We start from the raw sequence: 24,647 nt of genomic DNA on the forward strand, positions 1-24,647 counted from the left end.
ATGATCATTTTGACAACCACACCTCTCACCTAGGCCTGAAACTGTCAGATAAAGATAGTGCTCATTGGAAGCCAGAAACTTTGGTTACACGATGTGGTGTGGAAGCAGGACTGCTAGTGACAAAAGAGTTTCCACCCATCAGAAATATGGTCCTTTTTTTGAGGCTGTTACTTTGACAGTCAAAGAGAGGAATGCCATCTCGGTCTCAGTTGCTTCCAAAGAAATACCTATTCAGGAAGTGAGCATGTCCTAAAGGACAGGCAGAGCTAGAGGCTCAGACTGTATATCCCCTTGGTAAGGGAAAGGTGTGTCAATATGGGTATTCCAAACCATTGGGTTTTCAGTTTTCTGACAGCAAACCAACCCTTGGGAATTTAGAATTAAAGACCATGAAGACGGCTTAACTCTGGCCACCCAGCTCATCACCTTCTGTTTGCTATAGAAGGCTCTTGCTTTCTGGTACAGAGACTTCTCTTGGCTGACCGTGTGTATAGGAAGAAATTAAATACAAAATCTATTAACCTGTGCCATACAAAGCTAGATAAAGGCAAGTGTGGGCTCTGGGGTTAGTTGGCCTAGGCTCTAACTTAAGCTCTGCTTAAGATGGTGGGTGGCCCCTGTCAATTAGATTCCTCACCTGAAAGGTTGGGACACTTATTTGACATTTACCATTGTGAGGACTATATAAAGGGTATATAAAACTGGGTGTCTCACGGGTGTTCAATAAATGATCACTATAGGAGGGAATGTCAGTAAGGAATTTGAGAAATACTGCATCCACTATTGGTTGATTCCCCTCAAATTCCCTTTTCTTTCCTCTAACCACTATTTAACATGGACCTGTGTTTCCTTCACACTCACAGCCAAGTCTGCTGCCATAAACTGGAACCTCAACAGAGGAAGCTGGAAGAGACTGAAAGTGAATATTTATTGGCCTATTAGGGCCTGCTCATTTGAGAGAAGGAATATCTTACGAGGAAGGGGTTGGGATTAACAGAGACTAGGATTTATGTCTCAGGGCTAGAGAGACTAGACTGTCTTAGCCAGGAGACAAGAGGGTCTTCATTCTAGGCCCGGCTCTACCATGACCTTGTAGTAGATGACTTGCGTAAGTCACTTTATACGTGCTCGCTGTTTTCTGTTACTCAGGTTATCCTTAGTGGATAAACAAGGTTTTCTCCAATAAAAATGCAATGTGAAGGCACTTTAAAAAAATAATAAAGTAATGAGTGAAGAATATTGGGGGAAGAAAAAAGCTTGGAATTTTTTTGGGGGGTTTTTGGTTCTTTTTTAAAACAAAGTTGTCCAGGTTTTATTCACCACCAGCTCCTTCCTCCCTCTTCTCCCTGCCTGTTGCTGTGCCCACTTCATTCCCAGTCAAGGGAGCGCTTCTCTGGCTTCCTCCGCTGTGATCTCCTGGGAGTAGAGGTCAGTGAAGAGAGCTGGCAGCCAGTAGTGGGCCTCCCCTGGGGCCTGCAGGTCCAGCCAAGCCAGCCCTTCCTTCAGCAGGTGTTCCTGGTGGAAAAAGGATAAAGTCAGTTGAGAAAGGGGAGTTTCCACAAAGTAGAGTACATAATGCTCGAACCTATCTTGGCTTCAGTAGGGTTTTCAAACTAAATTACAAGAGTGCCTTCACATACCCACACAGCCCAACTGGAATGATGGGTTTAACCTAGCTCTTTGCCCACTGTGTGAGAAATACTACCAAGTTGCTTAATCTGTGCTGCTGGGAAAGAGGATCATGACGTGAGGATCAAGGGGGATGTTGTGGAAGGAAGGTAGGGCCACAGAAACATTTGCTACATGGCCTTGAGTAAATCACTAACTCCATTCCCTAAAACAAAATGGAGACCACTAACTTTCAGTTGACTTAGTAACAGACAGCTACAAGACAGGGAAACCTTTTTGAAGAAGTTAATGGAAAGTCTGTATTAGTATTAGAATGGACTCAGTTCCTGTAGCTGGAAATATGCTCCAGATGGGTTGGTTTGACCCAATATTAGTAAACAAATGTTTATGTCATCCCCACTTCACAGATGACGTTAAGTCTTTAGTTTAACTGCCCAGGTAAGGATATTGAAAGCCAGGGCTCCTACATGTTCATGCTACTCTCTCTTCACATCAGTCTTTCATTAACACCAGGAAACTTGTATATGTAAAACTATATATAAATGCACTAATTATAGAAATGTAATATCATTAGTTAATAATTCCCTTCACTCTATACTAACGGTTAATTTCAGGCAAACCACATTAACCATATGACCAGGCTCTACAGGTCATGAGAGAAGGTGTTGGTGACTCCCCAGTGGCAGTGGCAGGCTGGTTGTACCTATGTGCCAGGGTTCAAAGCCCCTTCCTTTGTGAGTTCTACCTCTCTGTGCCACTGGGATTACTTCCGTGTGGTAGCAGCAGCCTTCAAGGCAAGAAGTTAGCAAAAAGAAGCTTGCAGCCCTTGCCTGAGTGGTACCTGTCTACCCACCTCCTCCCACCTGGGGCCCATCTTTTCTCAGCCATTCCAAAAGTCACATACCAGCACTTGCCGCACTCGCTCCGTCTCCCATTTAAGACTGGCCTTGATGTCACTGACAGTCACATAGCCATTTTTCTGAAGGAAGGAACGGGGAGTGAGTTAAGTGTGTGCTTTCCCTTAGAATCCAGCATCTGCCCAGGGACAAGTAATTTATCCAGACAGGAGGGGGACCTGCCCTTGGGTAAAGCCTAAGGGAGCACAGAAAAGAATGTTTAGAGGTCCCGGCAGAGAGTAAGAAGTGACTTTCAGGGTGACAGAGGTAGGCAGACTGAGGTGCTCAGTCTTAAGTAGAATCCTTGGTACTAAATAAATATTAATGTAGACTTTTATCAGAAACCTCGAGAGTATGGCAAAGAAAGATTCAGAATGGTTAACTGATAGGAAGGAATGATGATCATCAAAACTGATCATAATCTAAAATAATTAAGAATTCAGCCCTTGTCCAGGCTCACCCGAATCATTCCCAAACCCAGAAAAGCCCCCTCCCTTGTTCAGTTCTAGTCTACATTACAGCACTGAGAAAACTGAAGGTGTCTTCCCTAAACACATGATAAGGATCTGAAGGAAGATGGTATAGCTTAAGGCACTATTAAGGAACAGGAGGATGGCAAACAAGGTTAAAAATTTTTTTCAAAGAATCCATAAAGTAGTTTTACAGAGATATCAAAAAAATCTGTGCACCAAGGATATTCAGTCAGTTGTCTGCATGTCTGTCTACCACTCCACTAGAATGTAAGCTCTTTGAGAGCAGGAACTATGTGGGACCCATCTTTATTTGCCCCTACAGCCTGGCCCAGTGCTTTGCACTGTAGCTGCTCAATAAACATCTGCTAAATAAGCACAGGTCTGAGTAGTGCATCCATTAGACAGTTTCAGCAAAAGGCATGAGTGATGGGGGGAAGGAGATCAGAAAATACGTTCCTAGACTGCCATGCACATGCATGCACGCGCACACACACACACACACTCAGAAGGCACACCGGTACCTCTGCCAGCTGCAGCACCACAGTGTGATCCATATTGAGCTCAGCAGGAACAGACTGAATGAGGTAAGTGCCACCCACAGGGATGATGCCGAAGCCAGTGCCGAGTGCCTTTAGTTTCTTGATGGCCCTGATCAGGTCGTCTCTGAAGTGAGGAAGAGCTGCATAAAGATCCCTGGCAGACCAGACCTAGCAACAATGCAGTTTCAGCTCTGCCCTAGGCAGGATACCCTGATGGAAGACTCAATAGTCTGCACAACATTTAACTACATCGGTAAAAAGGCAGGGTTAAAGTACACCAAATGGTGCCTGGATGTTCAAGGGAGATGGTAGACGAGTCAGGCTTTCCATTCAGTAAGCCATTCCAACACTGGAGGTAAAAAACATGCTTCCAGGAGCCCATCAGGAAATGTGAATAAGCGAGCTGAACTTAATAGGGAGTAGTGTGAACTACGGCAAAATACAGAATGCTTATCCATTTGAAAGGGGGCAACCCAGCTGATAACTGCCATTTGGAAATTCAGACCCAGTAGTGTTAGATTTTCTGATTTCTTAGTTGACAATTAACTGAAATTAGAGAAGAAAACCCACGTCTGAAAATGTGCAGACCACATATGCAGTCTACATACTGATTAGCTTTTTTCACCTTTTCTCAAATTGGAGTCATGCATAAAAGGTAGTGAACCAGGGCAATTTAGACCCCATCTTCTGAGCTCAACTCCTTTCCCCAGCCTTTCTCAGTGCCTGCTCTAATCTCCTTGACCACAAATAACGTCAAGAGTATACACCGCCCCAGGTATGTTTTAAAAAAATGTGTGTCACATATTTATGCATGCTTAGTCGGACACGACTGAAGTGACTTAGCAGTAGCAGAAGGAAATCTATCAAAATGTTTAATAGTTATAATCTCTCAGCTGAGAAACAATGGGTGGTTTGGTTTTTTTAATATCTCTTTTCAGTTTTCTAAAATAAAAACATTTCTTCTGATCATAAAGAGGAATAAAAAAGATTTCTAAACTAGTCTAGACCTACAAACAGTAAGGAGAAAAGATTTCCACCTGATTTTTAAAGACCTTTCTATACTCCAAGAGGTTGGAAGACAAAACCTACTGGCTGACATCCTGGGCGAATTTGCCCCTTCCTTTTAACACCTGTTGATGCAGTTCCTCCAAAGTTATCAGACCTATTGGAGAGAGGGGACAGAAAGCAGTTGAAGGATAACCTTTATGATTTAAAAAAAAAAAAAAGCATCATATCTGAAAAACTATAAATGTTCTCTTGACACTGAGGCTGTGTCTACAGCCAATGATTTCTAACTGGTTTTAAGCTTTAAGAGCATTCAGTATGTTTTTTAAGATGACACCACTGGATGACCAATTTGAAGGTCACATTTTGGAGAGCACAGAGACTCAGTTGACATCACCACACCTTGGAGAAGCAGAGCAGGCCTACCGTTACTAATGAGAAAATCATAACCCAGACATATCATCTATCAGGAGGAAAGGCCTATTTTCTACCTCCCTATATGTTCTGTAACAACTAGGAGCTAAGCTTTCCTAACCAAAGACCTTTGGAGAATAGAGAGAATCATTCATGTTTACCGTTGGCCATGGAGACCAGCCATGAATTCAACTGCATGAAGCACTAATGTGCTTCTCAGGACCAAACAGCTTCTCAAGACCTTACTGGCCTGCAGACTGCCAGACAGGAAAGATCATTTTTCAAGATTTTTTTTTCCCTCTCAGAGAAGCCCAAAGCCCAGTCCACAGGACTCCATTTAGCCACCCTCACCTCCATTCCGGTGCTTCAGGGCCAGGCATACTTCAATAATCTGGACACCCAGCTCATAATAGAAGTCTCCCACACCTAGCATCTCAGACCAAAATCCTTTTCCAGCTGAAAGACAGAGAAACAAAAGCTAGATTATTCATTAGTTACAACTTTTTCTTTCAAAGCTGGATTAAAACATCTACTCTACGGGAAGTCTTCTCTGCCCAGCGTTAAGCCCTTCTGGACTCAGGATGCTCAACACAATCTGACTCTTGGTTATTCCTACTAAACAACAGGTTCAGAAAGTTTTAAAGGTGGGCAATCTAAAAAACAGTTCAATTTGGCTGCTATCTCTGGCTCAGGATATACAGAGTGAAATATAATGAGACATATGGTCTAGACAAAGAGAAATAATAAGCAGACCTGGCATTCGAAAATCCACTGAAGATATTTTATTGAGTAAAATATGCAGGTTATAAAGTAGTAACTACAGCATACTCCCATGTATCTTTAAAAAAATAGTTTATAAATATGATGAACGTGTCTAGAAAGTAAATATACCTTAACCATACTTTATCTCTGCAATAACAGGCAGGGTCAAAAGACTTCTAATTTCTCATTTTCTTTTCTTTTCTTTGTTGACTGACTGAAACACATACCACTTTTATCAAAACTAAATTATTTTTTAATAAAGGGAAAAAATAGTCATAAAAAAATTCCAGAGCACGTCATTCCAGGGAAGATCATGTACTGTCCACTCAGCCTGCACTCCAACCTCTCCAACATTCTCATCAAACTGGACATTCAGTCATCCTGCTAGGTACTCCCTATAGGTAACATCCTCTGGATCTCCCTGTAAGCCTTTACAGAAGATGCTCCAGCAACAGTGATGACAACTAGGTGAGCGCTGTCCCTTAACAACCCTAGAACACTGTACCCCTATGGATTCCTTACAGGCCAGAGGATCCACTCCAATAGTGGCACACATATCTTGAAACTGCACCCGGAACTCAGGATTCTTCCGGATCTCCTGCTTGTGTTTGCTGGCAAATTCTTCCAGGTTGGTCTTAAACATGTCCAACTGCTTTGACATCTGCAGGATGAACAAGGGGAAGGTTAGGGGCAACCCAAACAAGTAATAACTGAATGCCAAGAGTAGGCCCCTGGGCCAGTGGCACAGCAAAGGCTGAAATAACCTATTGTTTTCAGGACTACCATTATACTGTTAACTGTTCCCTTCCTTTTTTTCCTGCCTCTCCTTCACAGTTTGCTATAACAGAAACAAGATACTGTAATGTTGCTTCAATTCTAAAATACACATTTTTTCCTTACGTGTTTCTATTCTAAAGTCAGTATGCATCTAACAATTCTTTCCCATTCTTTTTTTTAAAAAATTTTTATTTACTCATTCATTCACTTTCTTCCAGTTTTATTGAGATAAAATTGACTTACAGCACTACTATATATATGGCATTATACGGCATAATTATCTGACTCACATACATCATGAAATGATCACAGTTTAGTGAACATCTATCATCTCATACAGATACAAAATTAAAGAAATAGAAAAACATGTTTTTCCCTGTGATGAGAACTCTTAGGATTTACTCTCTTAACAACTCTTATTATATAACATGTTGTAAGTGGTTTTGTTTTTCCCTGGTGGGGGGAGGATATGTTATTAAACTGAAGGATCTACAAACGAGGACCTACTGTATAGCATAAGGAACTCTACTCAATATTCTTTAATGACCTATATGGGAAAAGAATCTGAAAAAGAATAGATATATGTGTAACTGACTCAACATGCTGTACATCTGAAACTAACAGAACATTGCAAATCAACTATATTCCAATATAAAATAAAATTTTTTTAAAAATCTAATGAAATTAATTAATTGAAGATGCACCTAATAATCAATTTTGCAGCATTCACACAGTGGGAAATCTTCAGCAACTGACAGAAAAGCTAGATAGGAAAGTAAGGAAGCCTGGCATGAATCAGGTGTGTTGTTGAATCTTTGAGTCAAGGACCTCCTTGAGGATAACTCTGGATAAAGAATCTCTGAGAAAGGGTTGTGAGTCTACCACTTTACATTCTAAAGCTACATTCTTTTTAGCTTTAGGGGATATTCTGATTTCCTATTTGTATTACTCCTTCTCTTTCCCTAATTAACAAAGGCTATCTTCAACCCACCAAGAATAACCACTTCTGGCCCAGCATCTCCTCATTTTCTCCTATTAAAAATTTACATGTTATTATAGTCACTATTTCCATTTGATTCCTGCATGTTATCTCCCTCTATGAGTGGGACCTTTTGAAGAGCACGGCCTGTGTCTACCTTCTTTCCTCAGTTCAAGGGCCCCATTTCCCTGCCTCGCTGCCTCCTTTTCTTCACCTGGAAAAATAAGTGAGTACCCTAGAGGGCATGTACAGAAAAGGGAAGTACTAGAGAAGGAAACTGCAGGAAGCACACCCTCGTCACTGTCACACACTTCTGGTACGCACCTAGATGTGATGGTGGTGGGAGCCAGAGGTTAGACAATATTTCCATGTTACTGTTTGGCATTTAAAGTAAAAACTCAAAAGACCCAAATCAAAGATGCACCTAATAATCAATTTTGAAGCATTCACACAGTAGGAAATCCTCAGCCACTGACATGGCTGAAGTTTTCTACCACTTACTTACCAAGTGGAATCTTCTACCGCTTACTATCTATGTAACCTTGGCTAAAGCACTTGAAACACCTCAGTGCCCACAATTCTAAACTGCAAAGAATAGAGTTCTTTCTTGATAGAACTGTCAAGAGGAGTGAACAAGACAGTGTACCTAAACAAAATGGACATATGCCTGGAAAGCTAAAAGTAGGTAATCATTCAAAGATGTCAGCTATGGTTGTTATTCGCAAGTCACCGAAATGATCTCAGCAGCCCAGAAATCAGCATTTGCCAAATACCCTATTTTTGGTTGATCCAAACAATTTAGTTTATATCAGAGGGGCCCTGCCCAGGCTTGTGGGATGTCCCTTGCTACCTGGAGCCCTCCAACCTACTCACCTGAGCCAGCTGGTCCTCAGCCAAGACAGTCCCTCGCTCCTTGTACTTGGCCTGTCAGGCAAAGAGACCAGGATGAGTTGAGAAAATGGGTGCTGGGGGCTCCCACTTGTATCGCCTCCGCAGAAATATGAAAAGAAGACCAAGACCAAGTGACCAAGTGAAGTCGCTCAGTCGTGTCCGACTCTTTGCGACCCCATGGACTGTAGCCTACCACGCTCCTCCATCCACGGGATTTTCCAGGCAACAGTACTGGAGTGGGGTACCATTTCCTTCTCCAGAAGATCTTCCCGACCCAGGGATTGAACCCAGGTCTCCCGCATTGTAGGCAGACGCTTTACCGTCTGAGCCGCAAGGGAAGTCCTTGTGGAAAAGAGGAGGGTCTCGCAAATGGTTTTTCTTAGGGAGAGGAGGGAACAGACGACTCCCTTGTAATCAAATTGGGGGGAGGGGGGCGTGGGGGAAGGACTGATGGTTCTGGGGATGGTGACATTCCAATCCACCGGAAGCTGGAGAAACTCAGTTCCCCGGGATCCGAGAAGCCCGCGTCAAATTCTTTCCGGAGACTATTTGAGGGTATAGAGCTCTGCTCGGAGAGATTTGTCTCTCGCGAGTCAAGGGTGGCTGTGGGCCCGCCTTCTTCCCCTCACCTCGGCAAGCTTCTTCTTGGCGATGGCGCCAGCTCCCACCCCACGACGGTGCATCCCCGCTGTGGCCCGCGGGCCGCCCCGCTGCCGGGGCCCCGGGTCTCCACGTCCCGGGATCCGCCACCGGCTCCCCGACGCGGAAGCCCGTGTCGTACGTCATCTTCGCGCGACGGAAGTTACGCCCCGACTTCCGGCTGCGGGGCTGAACTCTCCCACCGCCAGGGGCCCAGGGGCCCAGCGGCCCCGCCTCTTGCGCCGGAAAGGAGCTGCAAAACTGCGGCCGGGTGTTCCCACCCACGTGTACTCCTCGGATCCTCTTAACTTCTTGTGACCGTCCCCAACTGCTACCCCAGCTTCCAAGTGGAGGTCCACCACTGTTCATTGGCTGGCTGCTGAGTGCTATACGCTGAGTTGGACGCCAAAGATTCTGTATTAAGCATGCAGCAATCCATTCTATGCTAATAGGGTTTACCTTTTGGAATCACTCAGAGCTTCTGACTGGGGAAGGCCTTATTTATGGTTAAGAACTTGGACTCGAATTAGTTTACCTAGCTGGTAGCTTTCACTACATATGATCCAACTGTTGTTTAGTCTCTTGAGTCGTGTGCTACTTTTGCGACCCCATGGAGCATAGCCGGCCTGCCTCCTCTGTCCAAGGGATTTACTGGAGTGGGTTGCCATTTTCTTCTCCAGGGAAATCTTCCCCACCCAGAGATGGAACTCGTGTCTCTTGCATTGGCAGGCGGATTCTTTATCGCTGAGCCACCAGGGAACTTCAGGCAAATACCTTAATCACTTGTGTTCCATCCACAGTTGTGAAAGAGTAATACCTACTCATGAAGTTATAAGAAATAAGCCAGAAAATACATAACAAAGCATTTAGTACAATGCCCGGCACAGCTGTGTTTGTTATTCATCAGGTCTGTGATAGAATCAGTTTTCTATGTGTTTAGAAAGCTCCATAGGTGATTTCCAAGGGCTCCCTTGTGGCTCAGATGGTAAAGAATCCGCCTGCAATGCAGGAGACCTGAGTTTGATCCCTAGTTCAGGAAGATCCCCTGGAGAAGGGAATGGCTACCCACTCCAGTATTCTTGCCTGAAAAATCTCATAGACAGAAGAACCTGGCAGGCTACAGTTCTTGAGGTAGCAGAGGGAGACAGGACTAAGCGACTAACACTTTCACTTTTCTTTTTTTTTAAGTAGGTGATTTCCATAGCATTCTTGAGTCTTGCAAAGGAGGAGGCAATAGAGGTTTGGAGGAGCTGTGGAAGTTTCTTAAGTCAGGGAGTAGTAATAAATTTTTGTTACAGGAAAATTAGTGGCAACCTAGACTTAATTTTTGAGTCAGCTGTAGCAGTCCAAAGAAGAAATGGTAAGGGGGAACTAAGATGGTGTCAGTAAGGATAGAGAGAATGGGACAAATTCAGGACGTACTAAGGTGGGATGGTAAAACTGGTGAGACGGGGGCAGTAAGTGAAAGTCACTCAGTCGTGTCCGACTCTTTGTGACCCCATGGACTATACATTCTGTGGAATTCTCCAGGCCAGAATACTGGAGTGGGTAGCTGTTCCCATCTCCAGGGGATCTTCCCAACCCAGAATTTGAACCCAGGTCTCCTGCATTGCAGGCAGATTCTTTACCAACTGACCTACCAGGGAAGCCTGAGATGGGGGCAGAGTGGGTGGGAAAACTTAGCAGCATGTTCAACTTCCTGGCTTAGGCAACAGGATGGTGCCATTCAAAGAGGTAGAACAGACTATAAGATGAAGTTGAGGAAATAACTGAGTGGTTTTGAAAATGCTGAAATTGAGGTTTGTGTGACATCACAGGAGAGATGGCCAATTGTCATTCAGATGTACTGGTTTGAAGTTCTACGGAAAGATCTGGGCTGGGCTACAGGTCAAGGCAAAACCATGAATGTGACTAATGTTACCAGAATGTTTTCAAGTAAAAGGATAAAAAGAGGACACGAGGGACTTTCTTGGTGGTCCAGTGGTTAGGAATCCACCTTGCAAAGAGGAGGATGCAGGTTCCATCCCTGGTCAGGAACTAAGATCCCAGATGCTGCAGAGCATCTAAGCCTCTGCACTGGAACAAAAGAAGCCCATGGTGCCACAATGAAGACCCAGCGCAGCAAAAAATAAAAGAGGATGGGAGCAGGGACTTCCCTGGTGGTCCAGTGGTTAAGACCCTGTGCTCCCAATTCACGGGGCACAGATCGGGGAACTAAGATTGTGCATGCTACACTGCACAGCCTCAGGAAATAAAAGAGGATGGGAGCAGAGATAGGTGGCATGATGTTTAATTGGCATTTGGGGCCTTGAGAGATGGTAGAGCCATAAGCCCAAAGAGTCTAGGTCCCTGAGGATTTCACAGAACGAGCTGTCACACCAGCCCTGGGTTACCTGCCTCTAGGTAGAGAAATAATGCTCTATCTTGCTAAAAATATTTAGCACTGTTATTTTATGTTTTCCTTTCTTTTGAAGCAGAATGTAATGTTCATAGATTCAAGGACCAAGGCTGAAACAGTTATTCAGGCTATCATAGTCCTACCTTTAGGTTCACTCTGATGCATACCCTCAGATACTGAACATAGATAATATAAGCCCCCTTAAACACAAACTTACTTTCACAAACACAGATTTGTCCGCTCCAACACGTATATTTGACACCCTCTCATACACACTCAATCCTCCATTATACCTACCCACCCCAACTATGAAAAACACGCTAACCTCATACATACACACATTGATTTTGACCTCATATTTTCATATTCTTACTATACCACTGCTTAACACAAAAAACTCAGCCCTTTAGATCCTTACTGACGCCATCTAGACACACCCACCTCATTTTTCACTCAGTGACTCCATAACATGTACAAACTGACCCCCTCACTCACACTCATTACTTCAGAGAACTGTGGTGTTGGAGAAGACTCTTTAGATTCCCTTGGACTGCAAGGAAATCCAACCAGTCCATCCTAAAGGAGTTCAGTCCTGGGTGTTCATTGGAAGGACTGATGTTGAAGCTGAAACTCCAATATTTTGGCCACCTGATGTGAAGAGCTGACTCATTGGAAAAGACCCTGATGTTAGGAAAGATTGAGGGCAGGAGGAGAAGGGAACGACAGAGGATGAGATGGCTGGATGGCATCACTGACTCAATGGACATGGTTTTGGGTGGACTCTGGGAGTTGGTGATGGACAGGGAGGCCTGGCGTGCTTTCATGGGGTCACAAAGAGTCGGACACGACTGAGCGACTGAACTGAAGTGAACCCTGGGTTGGGAAGATACCCTGAGGAGGGCATGGCAACCTACTCCAGTATTCTTGCCTGGAGAATCCCCATGGGCAGATGAACATGGTGGGCTACAGTCCATAGGGTCACAAAGAGTCGGACACGACTGAAGAGACTTAGCACGCCTGCACCCTCAAATGCACACATACTTCTTGAAGTACACACATTGGCCCTTGATAAACTTCATTGGCACCCATGAGCAGACATGCTTATTTCCTTCTTCAGACACATTTGTTCACCTCTATAAGAGAAAGTTTGTTGACCAGTAATGTGCTAGTAAATAATCACCTCTCTAGGTTGGAAGAGAGGTGCTCTGATTTATAGCATTTGCCAATTTCCATAGTGTAAATACTCTGAGTATGCCCTTTCAAGCTATTGTTTCAAGCTATCAGTGCTTTTGCAACCTGCTCATAAGATTACTGCCATTTTCACAATGCTGTTAGAAGCACTTTGGTCCAGTACACCACTGAATGCTGACCCACCCAGATGCCCTCACTTGCTTAAGTGAATAGTGAGTCTCTGGTCTTACTGCAAAGTGGCTTAGAGCATGGGCTTATAATTCTCTGCCTCATGGAGGCAGTATAGTGCGTGGTTAACAGCTGTTACATTATCATTATCTTGAAAGATTGTGATGAGGCTTTAAATTAAATGAGATCACCATGATTTTTAAAAACTGATATTTATAAGTATGGACAAAAACAAGAGTTAAAAAAAACACCGAAAGTTGAAAAAAAATGATGCTTAGAAAGTACTGAGTACAAATGCCTGGTCCATAGTAAGACAGTTGTACAAAACTTTTAAAAATACCCCTTTCAGATTCATTGACTCACAGAGACACCCAAGATTGCAGAAATACGGATCCAAACTCCTCCTCAATGCAGTCAGCTCTATCATGGAGAATCACTAAAATATATCCTCTGAGTAAAGGCATGCTCTAAATTGTGTGATGCATACTTTTAGAACTCAAGGAGTTGAAAGGAAACCTGAAATGTTACAACTGGAAGAGATTGCAAACTGGCAGCTCTCAGGCAAATTCACTTGTCCAAGAAGTTTTATTTGGTCATCAGAATGCCTTTAGGGTCACATTTCTTTCCCATTTTCACAGTCCCAATCCTTCCCCTTCTTTTACATGCTTTTACATCCTCACTTAGCTTATTTAGTTTACCAGCCCAGCCATTCAGCCAATCCAGTTTGCCAGTCCCTGATTTTAAACCAATACTTTGGGTTTTTGTGGGTTTTTTGGCCCTACATGCAGCATGCAGAACTTCCCTGTCCAGGGATAAAACCACCATTTACCTCTGCAGTGGAAGCACAGTGTTTTTTGTTTTGTTTTTAATTATGAAAATATGATAACACATACAGGAGACTTGGAAAATACAGAACAAGGTTACATATAGATCCACTATATATTAAAATTGGTTTTTAAGTAGATAAATTAAGATTTTTAGTTGGAGTTTTAATATCAAACTCTCAAAAATTAATAAAATGAATATACAGAGAAGTAGAAGGATATAGTAGACCTGAAAAGCATTATGAACTAGTTCAACAGGATTAAGATTTATACAGTTTTCACACAAGAGTAGGATACAAATTCTATTCAAGTTCCCATAGACTATAAACTAGGAAACATTGGAAAATATCCAGGGACATACAACCAAGCGCAAAAACTTGATGGTCTAAATTCCCATTTTCTTTTTTTTTTGCAACATAGTATTTCTTTATATTCTCAGCATTGGATTCGAAGTTTCAAGCCTCATTCAAATTTTTATTTTTAAATCAGTAAGATAATAAACTTTCTAGACTTTTATCGGTAATACTAGATACCACAGTACATGGAACTATATCAAAGTTTTGAGTGAATATAAATTAGAAATCTAGCATTCTATTCATACTAAGTCAAACAAGTAGAACCAGAATGTCATAAATTGTTTGGCTAGGCAAAGATCGTAAGTTTTCCAAAATGTATATTATATATATTATTTATGTATACATATGAATATACAGAAGAACTATACAAAAAAGATGACCAAATAACCACCATGGTGTGATCACTCACCTAGAGCCAAACATTCTCGAATGTGAAGTCAAGTGGGCCTTAGGAAGCCCACTTGAATCACTAAGAACAAAGCTAGTTGAGGTGATGGAATTCAGTTGAGCTATTTCAAATCCTAAAAGATAATACTGTGAAAGTGCTGCACTCAATATGCCAGCAAATCTGGAAAACTCAGCGGTGGCCACAGGACTGGAAAATGTCAGTTTTCATCCCAATCCCAAAGAAAGGCAATGCCAAAGAACATTCAAACTAGTGCACAATTGCACACATCTCACATGCTAGCAAAGTAATGCTCAAAATTCTCCGAGCCAGGCTTCAACAGTACATGAACCGTGAACTTCCAGATGTTCAAACTGGGTTTAGAAAAGGCAGAGGAACCAGAGATCAAATTGCCAACATCCACTGGATCATCAAAGAAGCAAGAGAATTCCAGAAAAACATCTACTTCTGCTTTATTGACTATGCCAAAGCCTTTGACTGTGTGGATCACAACAAACTGTGGAAAATTCTGAAAGAGATGGGAATACCAGACCACCTGACTTGCCTCTTGAGAAATCTGTATGCAGGTCAAGAAGCAATAGTTAGAACTGTACATGGAACAACAGACTGGTTCAAAATTGGGAAAGGAGTACGTCAAGGCTGTATACTGTCACACTGCTTATTTAACTTACATGCAGAATACATCATGCAAAATGCCGGGCTGAATGAAGCACAAGCTGGAATCAAGATGGCCGGGAGAAATATCAATAACCTCAGATACACAGATGACACCACCTTTATGGCAGAAAGTGAAGAAAAACTAAAGAGCCTCTTGATGAAAGTGAAAGAGGAGAGTGAAAAAGTTGCCTTAAAACTCAATATTCAGAAAACAAAGATCATGGCATCTTGTCCCATCACTTCATGGCAAATAGACGGGGAAACAATGGAAACAGTAACAGACTTTATTTTGGGGGACTCCAAAATCACTGCAGATGGTGACTGCAACCATGAAATTAAAAGACACTTGCTCCTTGGAAGAAAAGCTACAACCAACCAACATAGCATATTAAAAAGCAGAGACATTACTTTACCAACAACGATCCATCTAGTCAAAGCTATGGTTTTTCCAGTGGTCATGTATGGATGTGAGAGGTGGACTATAAAGAAAGCTGAGCACCAAAGAATTGATGCTTTTGAACTGTGGTGTTGGAGAAGACTTTTGAGAGTCCCTTGGACTGCAAGGAGATCCAACCAGTCCATCCTAAAGGAAATCAGTCCTGAATATTCATTAGAAGGACTGATGTTGAAGCCGAAACGCCAATACTTTGGCCACCTGATGCGATGAACCGACTCATTGAAAAAGACCCTGATGCTGGGAAAGATTGAAGGCGGGAGGAGAAGGGGATGACAGAGGATGAGATGGTTGGATGGCATCACCAACGTGATGGACTTGAGTTTGAGTAAACTCTTGGAGTTGGTGTTGGACAGGGAAATGTGGTGTGCTGGAGTCCTTGGGGTTGCAAAGAGTCAGACTCGACTGAGTGACTTCACTTTCACTTTTCACTTTCATGCATTGGAGAAGGAAACGGCAACCCACTCCAATGTTCTTGCCTGGAGAATCCTGTGGACAGAGGAGCCTGGTGGGCTACTGTCCATGGGGTCGCACAGAGTCGGACACGACTGAAGCGACTTAGATGCATGCATGCATTGGAGAAGGAAATGGCAACCCACTCCAGTATTCTTGCCTGAAGAATCCCATGGACAGAGGAGGCTGGCAGGTTGCAAAGAATCGTACTCTTGTACTGAAGCAACTTAGCATGCACTCTTGTGCTGAAGCGATTTAACATGCACATTATCATTTTATTAATTGTTTGGGTTTGTTTTGTGTTGGTCTTTTCCTTCTCTTGTGTTTCCTGCTAGAGAAGTTCCTTTATCATTTGTTGTAAAGCTGGTTTGGTGATGCTGAATTCTCTTAACTTTTGCTTGTCTGGAAAGCTTTCCTTGCTGGGTGGAGTATTCTTGGTTGTAGGTTCTTCCCTTTCAACACTTTAAATAATCTTGCTATTCCCTCTGGCTTGTAGTGTTTCTGTTGAGAAATCAGCTGATAACTTACAGGAGTTTCTTTTTATTTGTTGTTTTTCCCGTGTTGCTTTTAATGTTTTATCTCTGTCTTTAATTTTTGTCAGTTTGATCACTATGTGTCTTGGTGTGTCCTCCTTGGATTTATCCTGCCTGAGACTCTCTGTGCTGCCTGGAACTGGTTGACTATTTCCTTTCCCATGTTAGGAAAGTCTTCAGCTATTATCTCTTCAAATATTTTCTCAGGTCCTTTCTCTCTCTCTTTTCCTTCTGGAACCCTTGTAATGCAAATGTTGGTGCCTTTAATGTTGTCCCAGAGGTCTCTTAGGCTGTCTTCCTTTTTTTTTCCATTCTTTTTTTCTATATTCTGTTCTGCAGTAGTGATTCCCACCATCCTTTCCTTCAGATCACTTAACTGTTCTTCTGCCTCATTTATTGCTATTGATTCCTTCTAATATATTGTTCATCTCTGTTTTTTAGTTCTTCTGAGTGTTAGTCATTCAGTCGTGTCCCACCCTTTGCGACCCCACCCCATGGACTACAGTCCATGCGACCCCATGGACTGTAGCCCACCAGGCTCCTCTGTCTGTGAAATTCTCCAGGCAAGAATATTGGAGTGGGTAGCCATTCCCTTCTCCAGAGGATCTTTCCAACCCAGGGGATTAAATTTGAGTCTCTTGCATTGCAGGCAGATTCATTACTGTCTGAACCACCAGGGAACCATTCTTCTAGGTCTTTGATAAAAATTTCTTGTATCTTCTCCATTCTTTTTCCAAGATCCTGGATCATCCTCACTATCATTCTGAATTCTTCTTCTGGAAGGTTGCCTATCTCCACTTATTTAGTTGTTTTTCTGGGGTTTTATCTTGTCCCTTCATCTGTGACATAACTCTCTGCTTTTTCCTCCTGATTAACTTTCTGTGGTGTGATTTTCATTCTAACTGCTGTGAGAGTGTGGTTCTCACTTCTTCTGTCTGCCCTTTGGTGAATGAGGCTTGTGTAAGCTTCCTGGAACTGGGAGGGACTATGGGGAGGGACTATGGGAGGGACTATGTGGGGAAAAGTGTGTCTTGTTCTGGTGGGTAGGGCCTTGCTCAGGAAAGCTTTAATCCAGTTATCTCTTGATGGGTGAAGTTGATCCTTCCCTGTAAGTTGTTTGGCTTGAGGCCACCCAGCCCTGGGGTCTCTGGGCTCTATGGTAGGGTTAATGGCGAACTCCAAGAGGACTTAAGCCATGGGACAGCTTTCAGGACTGCTGCTGCCAGGGCCTCATCCCTGTGGTGAATCACTGCCAACCCATGCCTCCACAGGAGGCCCTCCAACACTAGCAAATAGGTCTGGTTCAGTCTCCCGTGGGGTCACTATTCCTTTCCCTTGGGTCTTGGTGCACACAGATTTTGTTTGTGCGCTCCAAGAGTTGAGTCTCTGTTTCCCCTAGTCCTCTAGAAGTCCTGTAATCAAATGTCGCTGTCCTTCAAAGTCAGGTTCCCTGGGAATTCCCAGTCCCTTTGCTGGATCCCTAAGCTGGGAAGCCTTACGTGGGGCTCAGAACCTTGACAACAGTGGGGAGAATTTCTTTGATATTATTGTTCTCCAGTTTGTGGGTCGCCCACTTGGCGAGTATGGGATTTGATTTTATCATGATTGTGATCCTGCTACCATCTCGTTGTGCCTTCTGCTTTGTCTTTGGAAATGGGGTATCTTTTTTTTGTTGGGTCCAGAGTCCTCCTGTCCATGGTTGGTCAACAATTTGCAAATTTGTTGCTTTTTTTTTTTATAGGAAGAGATGAGTGCACGTCCTTCTGCTTGGCTATCTTGAACCAGAAGCCAGAAGCGCAGTCTCAACCACTGGACCACCAAAGAAGTCCTAATACCTCCATGTTTTCAAATTGATGTTTCATGTGTGAATAATAATAACAAAAGTTACTTTGTGCCAAGCATTATCTTAAAATTCTTCAACTCTATGAAGTGAGTACTTTTTAATCTTTTTACAGACAGGAAACTGAGCATCAGAGAGTCAAATCACAGAGAGTGATTTGAATCTAGGTGTGTTTGACTCTATTCTGCTAAAATGTGACTAGATCAAGGGGAGAGGGGGACATTAGCAAAGATAACCTAAACTAAGTGGGAAGGAGAGACAGCCTTGCCTTCTGTGGATGCTAGGCAGTGAGAGAAAGCAGCACACCAAGGTGGAAAAGTCTTGAAACACAGAAAGAAAGAGGTAGTGACTTTTGGACAAACTGAGTTCTCCCACTTTGCTTCACCTTCACTGCCATCTCCCTAGTGTGAAATCTGGAATCCTGCAAGAGGGATTTCGTGTTCATTCTTCTTCATCTCAATATAATTCTCACCATCATCAGTATGATTGGAGATGCAAATAGGTCTTCTCTGACTTCCCCCTGCTCAAATTCTTTCAAGGACCTGCCCTTATACTGTGATTGGAGATGCAAAGAGGTCTTCTCTGACTTCCCCCTGCTCAAACTCCTTCAAGGACCTGCCCTTACACTAAGGATAAAATCCCAAAGCTTTAATGTGGCCTTTGAGGCCCTGCTTTTGCCCACCTGCCCAGTCTCCACTTGTGCTCTCCTCTCCACCCCATTGCCCGTTTTGCCATATGACAATACTACCGGCTAATATTTATTGTCTCTCTTCACCTTTTGGCCATTTTATCCTTCAGGTCTCACTCAGCTTAGGGTTTCCCTGGTGGTCCAGTGGTAAAGAATCCACCTGTCAATGCATGTAACATGGGTTCCATCCCTAGTCTGGGAAGATCCCACATGCCGTGGAGCAACTGAGCACATGTGCCACAACTATTGAGCCTGTGCTTTAGAGCCTGGGATCCACAGCTACTGAGCCCATGTGCCACAGCTACTGAAGCCCGAGCACCCTAGAGGCTGTGCTCCGCAACCAAAGACGCCACTGCGATGAGAAGCCTGTAAATCACAACTACAGAGTAGCCCCCACTCACAGCAACTAGAGAAAAGCCCACACAGCAAGGAAGACCCAGCACAGCCAAAAAGAAATAAATAAATATTTTTAAAAATCTCATTCAGCTTAAACATCATTTTCTCAGCGAGCCCCTCCTGATTGCCTACTCCATCTATGAGGCTTCTCTGTTGTATGCAGAATCTTTACTTGTGGGATCTAGTTCCCTGACCAGGGATCAACCTGGGCCCCCTGCTTTGGGAGTGCAGAGTGTTAGCCACTGGACCACCAGGGAAGTCCCTGTTTGTACATTTAAAGATTAAGGTATGTCTCCATCACTAGACTGTAAACCCCTTGGGGACAATGATTGTGTCTGTTTCCATCATTGTTGTATACCCAGTGTTAAGCATAATCCCTGTCTGTGTTAAGTTTCCAATAAGTGTTCATGGAAACAATAGATGAATTAACAGATAGGTAAGAGCCATACCTCCTTTTCACTGAGTACTGCACACACAGAGACAAATGTCCAGTTAGTCATCAGTAGACACGTAAGTTTTGACAATGAGCACAAACATTTATTTCAGCTTAAACTTAGTTTGGTTTCTTTGGAGTATCTTGGAGTGGAGCTGAAGCAGGAGCTGAGTAAATGAAGGGCAGAGTTCAGTTCTGAGCTTGGGTTTGGTCAGAGTCACTGAAACCTGTGCAGAGTGGAGAGAGGAGGGGAATATCGGCTTAGAGTCAGCAAAGTAAGTGTATTCTGGCACCCAGCCATGCTTCAACTCCTCCTACCTCCAAATTACCTTTCTAATGGTAATTATTCCAAAAAGTGCAGAGACTGTTACCCACTTTACCAAGGAGATTTTCTCATACTCTTTTCTCAGTTGTTCTGGACACATAGGGTCCTTCTAACCCTCTTACAGGAAGCCATTCCAGATTTGTTCCCTCAATCCCTCAACTTCCCATCCCCGAAGTCTGAATTTGTTTTGGTTTCTGCACCTTAGTGTCTGCATCTTAAATGAATGTCCTGTCTCACTGTTTGAGTGGCTGGATCTCTCCATGGTTTTGAGCCATCCCTTGCTTCTAAGACATGATATTAACAAATTGAAAGACTTCCTAGCTGAGGAGGAGGATTCGAGGATTACTGAGACCAGCTGTAGCTACAGAGAAGGGCAACGTTCCTCCAACTCTAGGGGTTTCATCACTGAGAAGTTGCCATGGCACAAGGGTACTGAGGGAAAGCTGAGGATAGTATGGTCTTGGGTGGGTAGGGCAGGTGAGAGCAGCATCTCACCTGGAGGAACTGAGGAAGAAGTGAGAGTGGTACTAATATCTGTCAACATTACCAAACTCTTAATACTCTCCAGATGTTGCTCTCAGCCTTTTCCTAGCATTATCTTACTCAAACCCCACCAAATCCTATGAAGTGGTTTAAATAATCCTGACTTTCACAAAAATGCCAAGTTTCAGAGAGTGTAAGTAATTTGTCAGCCTGTTTGGGGGTGAAGATCTGAACCCATGTCTGACTCCAGAGCAAGAGCTCACAACCAATATGCAAGATGCCCAAAGCTGTCCAACTCCCACCTGAGCTTGCAGAGCTCCATCTGATCCACCATCCAGGCCAGCAGCTCTCGAATCAGGAAATGCTTTAGCAAATCTTCATCACTGGGGTTCTTGGGTAGGGAGCTACAAAGGAGAAAGCCTCTGGCAGGCCCCTTAAGCCCAGGCCCCACCCAGAGAGAGTAAATACAGGGGCTGGGACTCCGACGTGGTGGGACAAGGTGGGGCGGGGGGTGGGGTGTGCAAGTCAACACAGCTGCCTCTCAGTTGTCTCAGCTTTCAAAGCCCCACCCAGATCTGTCCGCCAGGGAATATAGGCTCTTCCATACAGGCAAAGACAAGCAATTCTGGTGAGAGACATCCCACCCACCCACCTCTACAGGTTTCCCAGAGTGTATTCCAACCCCACAGAGATTACTTTGGGAATGGTCACTCTTCAGAATGATCTGTGTCAATTCCTCAGCTTCCTATAGAGACAGGGTAACTGATTTCTTGGGACTGGCCTTGGGAGGGTTCTGGTTCCATAAAAGCCTTCCTGAAGCTTAGCAGACAAAAGGGGAGAAGCCAGTTTCTGAGGTCCCTATTGAGCTTCTCCTGGACTTGGTGACTCTGCACATTAAGTCATCAATCTTAGAAACTCTAACCCCAAATCCCCCTCCCAGGAACCCCACCTCCATTCCTCCTAGGCTATCCGCTTAGGCTTGGGCTGATCTCCAGGAGCTCTGTGAAGACCTCTCTTTGAATTCTGGGTAGAAGAGGATGCTTATCTGGGGCCTAGCCCTGCTCCGGAGTCTGGGAAAGGGAACAATGAGGTGGGAGTGAGTCGGAGGCCCCACCCCCACCCCAGCCCCTGCCGGCCGACTCACCCCTGCTCCTCCTTTGCCTCCTCCTTCCTGTTAGACTGATGGGCCAGCTCTAGGGCCCCAGCCTCCCTCTGGGTGACGTTGTGTTTCCAGCTGGTAAAAGAAAGATTAGGGAATAGGTGGGGCCAGGGGTGATTCCAGATATTCTCCAGTCCAAAGAAGCTCCAACCATTTGGTACCTCAACCCAAGGAGCAGAGGATACCTCTCTCTTCAGTCAACCTCCCAACTGCTTGTCTTCAGCTGCCAGTGAAAAGCTTTTCAAAAGCTACCATGCAGGTCAAACAGCAAAGGCAGGGAAAGAGACTTTGCAAAGAGAAGACCGATGAGATCAGCTCATCTTATTTCCAAAGTCTGAAGCTGCCACCACCAAAGTCATTGGCAGCAATTCAGCTCCTCTGCCTTCATCCTCAGCCCCTGGGGACCCTCTCTGAGCCCAATACACCTTCCCTGACCCCTCCCCTTAGAAGAAAAGCATTGGAAAATTGCCCACGTCCTGCCCTCAGACCGGACTGCTGCCTGAGCCAGGAGCCCAGGCAGGACGCCCATGCAATTCAGCTCCCGATCAGCACCTAAATGAAAGGCACCACTGGACTCGTGCATCACACGGGGCACAGGGAGCAGGGGGTGGGGGTGCACAGGACTCACTCGCTCTTCTTCCCCTTCTGTGCCAGTAGCCAGTTCACAAAGTCTTGTTGGCGGATCTTGTCCATGGCGATACTGTAGTCACTGATGAAGGTGCCCTCAGCATACCTGGTTGCTCGAGGCTGGGAGTCACTGGCCTTAGAGTGGAATCTGACGGGCAGGGAGGGAAGAGAGAGGGAAACCAGGGTGCCATAGAAGGAGCAGAGAGTGCAAAGATAAATGATTGTCTCCACTAGGTAACATTTGAAAAGAAAGCAGCCCATTTCTTGGGAGTTAGTTTTTATGGAGTCACCCTCTTGTCCATGCATCAAGCCTCTGGGACTTTATCCTCAACTCAAGAGCCCACTTCCTGCATCCTCAGTATGTGAGGCTCTGGCTTCTGGGCAAAGATCAGGGGTTCCCCTCATCCCCAAGGACTGAATCACAGTTCCCTCCTTCGCTCCTTTTGTCCTGGTGCTGCCCAATTCAGTTATTTGGTTCTCAGATTCCTAATAATGGGCTTCCCTGGTGGCTCAGATGGTAAAGCGTCTGCCTGCAATGCAGGAGACCTGGGTTCGATCCCTGGGTCAGGAAGATCCCCTGGGGAAGGAGATGGCAACCCACTCTAGTATTCTTGCCTGGAGAATTCCACGGACGGAAGAGCCTGGTCGGCTACAGTCCATGGGGTCTGTACAGTCCAAAGAGCCTGGTCGGCTACAGTCCATGGGGTCTGTACAGTCCAAAGAGTCGGACACGACTGAGCGACTTCACTTTCGCTTTTCCTAATAACAGTGAGCTCTTATAAACCAGGACTTATTATGAGTCAGGTCCTCTACAAGTCCTTTAATACATAAATTCATTATGTAGGAGGTAGACACTCCATGTCTTTGGTGAGTGAGGAAACCAGGATGCAGAGAGATTAATTTAGCACACAGCGTCAGCGTGACCAGGGCTTACCCTCAGCTAGTCTGGGTCCAGGTCTACGGTCTTTAACTTCTACACGATGTTGTCTCTCATTGTACGTGTCTGACAGCCGTGCCTCAAACTTACACGGCCAAGATGATAGGGTCGTATGGTTTGTCCTTGCATCTGAGAAGGCCTAACTCTACTCAGACGTGTCTCTCTTGGTCTCCGCAACACGCAAATAGAGTCCCCTACTATGTGTGTGTGTGTGCAGTTGCTAAGTTGTGTCCGACTGCTTGCAACCCCATGGACTGCAGCACACCAGGCTTCCCTGCCCTTCACTATACTTCCCCCTATTATATTCACTCATAATCTTCTCTGCCTCTCCTCACAGCACTCAAGACAGTTTGAAGTTTGCTTAGATGGGTCTTTGCCTTCCCCTTGGATCTATATGCTCCATGAGGACAGGTGGCATTTGTGGACCACTCTTCATGGATATCCCTTGTGCTGGGCACACAGGAAGCTTCCTATAAAATCTGACCAAACGCACAAATAAATGAGCAGTTAAGGCTTTCATCAGGGAGATACTATCATCTGCTTCAGACACTTCCCTGCTGAGAAGTCCTTCCAGAGATTTAACTGCAATCTCTCCAGCTGCAACAGTAGCTGGTAAAAAATACTCCCTGATTCTAGCCTTGCTCTGCACTCTGATTACTGTAAGGTTTTCCCTCGAGCATCTTCTTGGTCTGGGATTCCTCCTTTTCTTACCTGTCTCTTGAAAACCAGAACCCAATCATCCCCCCCAGCCCCCATACCTGACCCCTCCTTCTCACCCCAGCTTGGAGTGATCCTCTTCTTTCTCCCCCAGCACCACCGCCAGGAGCAGGGACACCACCAGCAGGGAGAAGGTCTTCATGGCCAACATCTTCCAAGGGTGCTTTCCTGAGATAAGAGAGAAAAGGACCAGGGTGAGAGGGAAGCCCTGTGCTGAGGGAGCAGCCAGTATGGTGGTACACTTAGGATCCCTGGAGCCTGTGGGGAATCTGGAAGCTGGGAGCCAGGCCTTGGGAGTTAGACCTTTTGTAAGATGCTGGAGCAACTCCTTGGGGATGGTGAGGGGTGCTGGCATTAGAGTTAGAGGGGACATTAGAAGGCATGTGGAACCTGGCCAAGAGTGAACCTGTTTTTTGGGTTTTAGGAGGAGTCTAAACAGGGAGGAAGGAGGGTAGCGGGGGGCGATCCTGGCAGGAGAAAGCAGCGAAGGCTTGCATGTCTGGATGGCCCTCTTCCTGGCCCCCATGGCTAGACATCATGGGCTTGTGAACTGGCAAGATTCTCACCTCAGAGTCTCCAAAGTTCATACCAGCCGGCC

General features: G+C 44.7%; 2 protein-coding genes across 4 annotated transcripts; both read right to left on the reverse strand.

Annotated features, from left to right (window-relative positions):
* Positions 1 to 909: 909 nt before the first annotated feature.
* On the reverse strand, positions 910 to 9,142 carry SNF8 (SNF8 subunit of ESCRT-II). Of its 3 annotated transcripts, XM_081582559.1 has the most exons (8): positions 8,995 to 9,142; positions 8,348 to 8,398; positions 6,241 to 6,379; positions 5,308 to 5,412; positions 4,627 to 4,699; positions 3,520 to 3,661; positions 2,534 to 2,608; positions 910 to 1,515 (listed from the first exon to the last, which is right to left on the reverse strand). In XM_081582559.1, the coding sequence occupies exons 1-8, from the start codon at positions 9,046 to 9,048 to the stop codon at positions 1,378 to 1,380; spliced, it is 777 nt and encodes a 258-aa protein (XP_081438685.1). In that variant the 5' UTR covers positions 9,049 to 9,142; the 3' UTR covers positions 910 to 1,377. The 3 variants fall into 3 exon arrangements, with proteins under 3 accessions (XP_081438685.1, XP_081438686.1, XP_081438687.1); XM_081582560.1 differs by lacking the exon at positions 8,348 to 8,398; XM_081582561.1 differs by lacking the exons at positions 5,308 to 5,412; positions 6,241 to 6,379; positions 8,348 to 8,398; positions 8,995 to 9,142 and adding an exon at positions 5,118 to 5,154.
* Positions 9,143 to 20,868: 11,726 nt separating this feature from the next.
* GIP (gastric inhibitory polypeptide) lies at positions 20,869 to 24,200 on the reverse strand. Its single transcript, XM_081581044.1, has 4 exons — positions 24,109 to 24,200; positions 22,397 to 22,543; positions 21,754 to 21,843; positions 20,869 to 21,013 (listed from the first exon to the last, which is right to left on the reverse strand). Exons 1-4 carry the CDS (start codon positions 24,198 to 24,200, stop codon positions 20,869 to 20,871), a joined length of 474 nt encoding a protein of 157 aa, XP_081437170.1.
* Positions 24,201 to 24,647: the final 447 nt, after the last annotated feature.

The sequence above is a fragment of the Giraffa tippelskirchi genome, chromosome 3 (genome assembly GCF_054371585.1).
Source record: "Giraffa tippelskirchi isolate mGirTip1 chromosome 3, T2T-mGirTip1v1.2.pri, whole genome shotgun sequence".
Classification (NCBI taxonomy): domain Eukaryota; kingdom Metazoa; phylum Chordata; class Mammalia; order Artiodactyla; family Giraffidae; genus Giraffa; species Giraffa tippelskirchi.

What these genes read in the sequence shown, in the direction of transcription:
- SNF8 (XM_081582559.1), bottom strand. Translation starts at nt 9,048, where the DNA reads ATGCACCGTCGTGGGGTGGGAGCTGGCGCCATCGCCAAGAAGAAGCTT. An exon ending in TTCGCCCAGGATGTCAGCCA is followed by an intron (nt 3,662 to 4,626) that starts GTAGGTTTTGTC and finishes TCCTCACTTCAG; the next exon opens with AGACGACCTGATCAGGGCCA. An exon ending in AGCGAGTGCGGCAAGTGCTG is followed by an intron (nt 1,516 to 2,533) that starts GTATGTGACTTT and finishes TTTTTCCACCAG; the next exon opens with GAACACCTGCTGAAGGAAGG.
- GIP (XM_081581044.1), bottom strand. Translation starts at nt 24,200, where the DNA reads ATGTTGGCCATGAAGACCTTCTCCCTGCTGGTGGTGTCCCTGCTCCTG. An exon ending in CAGAAGGGGAAGAAGAGCGA is followed by an intron (nt 21,844 to 22,396) that starts GTGAGTCCTGTG and finishes TTCTTTTACCAG; the next exon opens with CTGGAAACACAACGTCACCC. An exon ending in GAGGCAAAGGAGGAGCAGGG is followed by an intron (nt 21,014 to 21,753) that starts GTGAGTCGGCCG and finishes TCTCCTTTGTAG; the next exon opens with CTCCCTACCCAAGAACCCCA.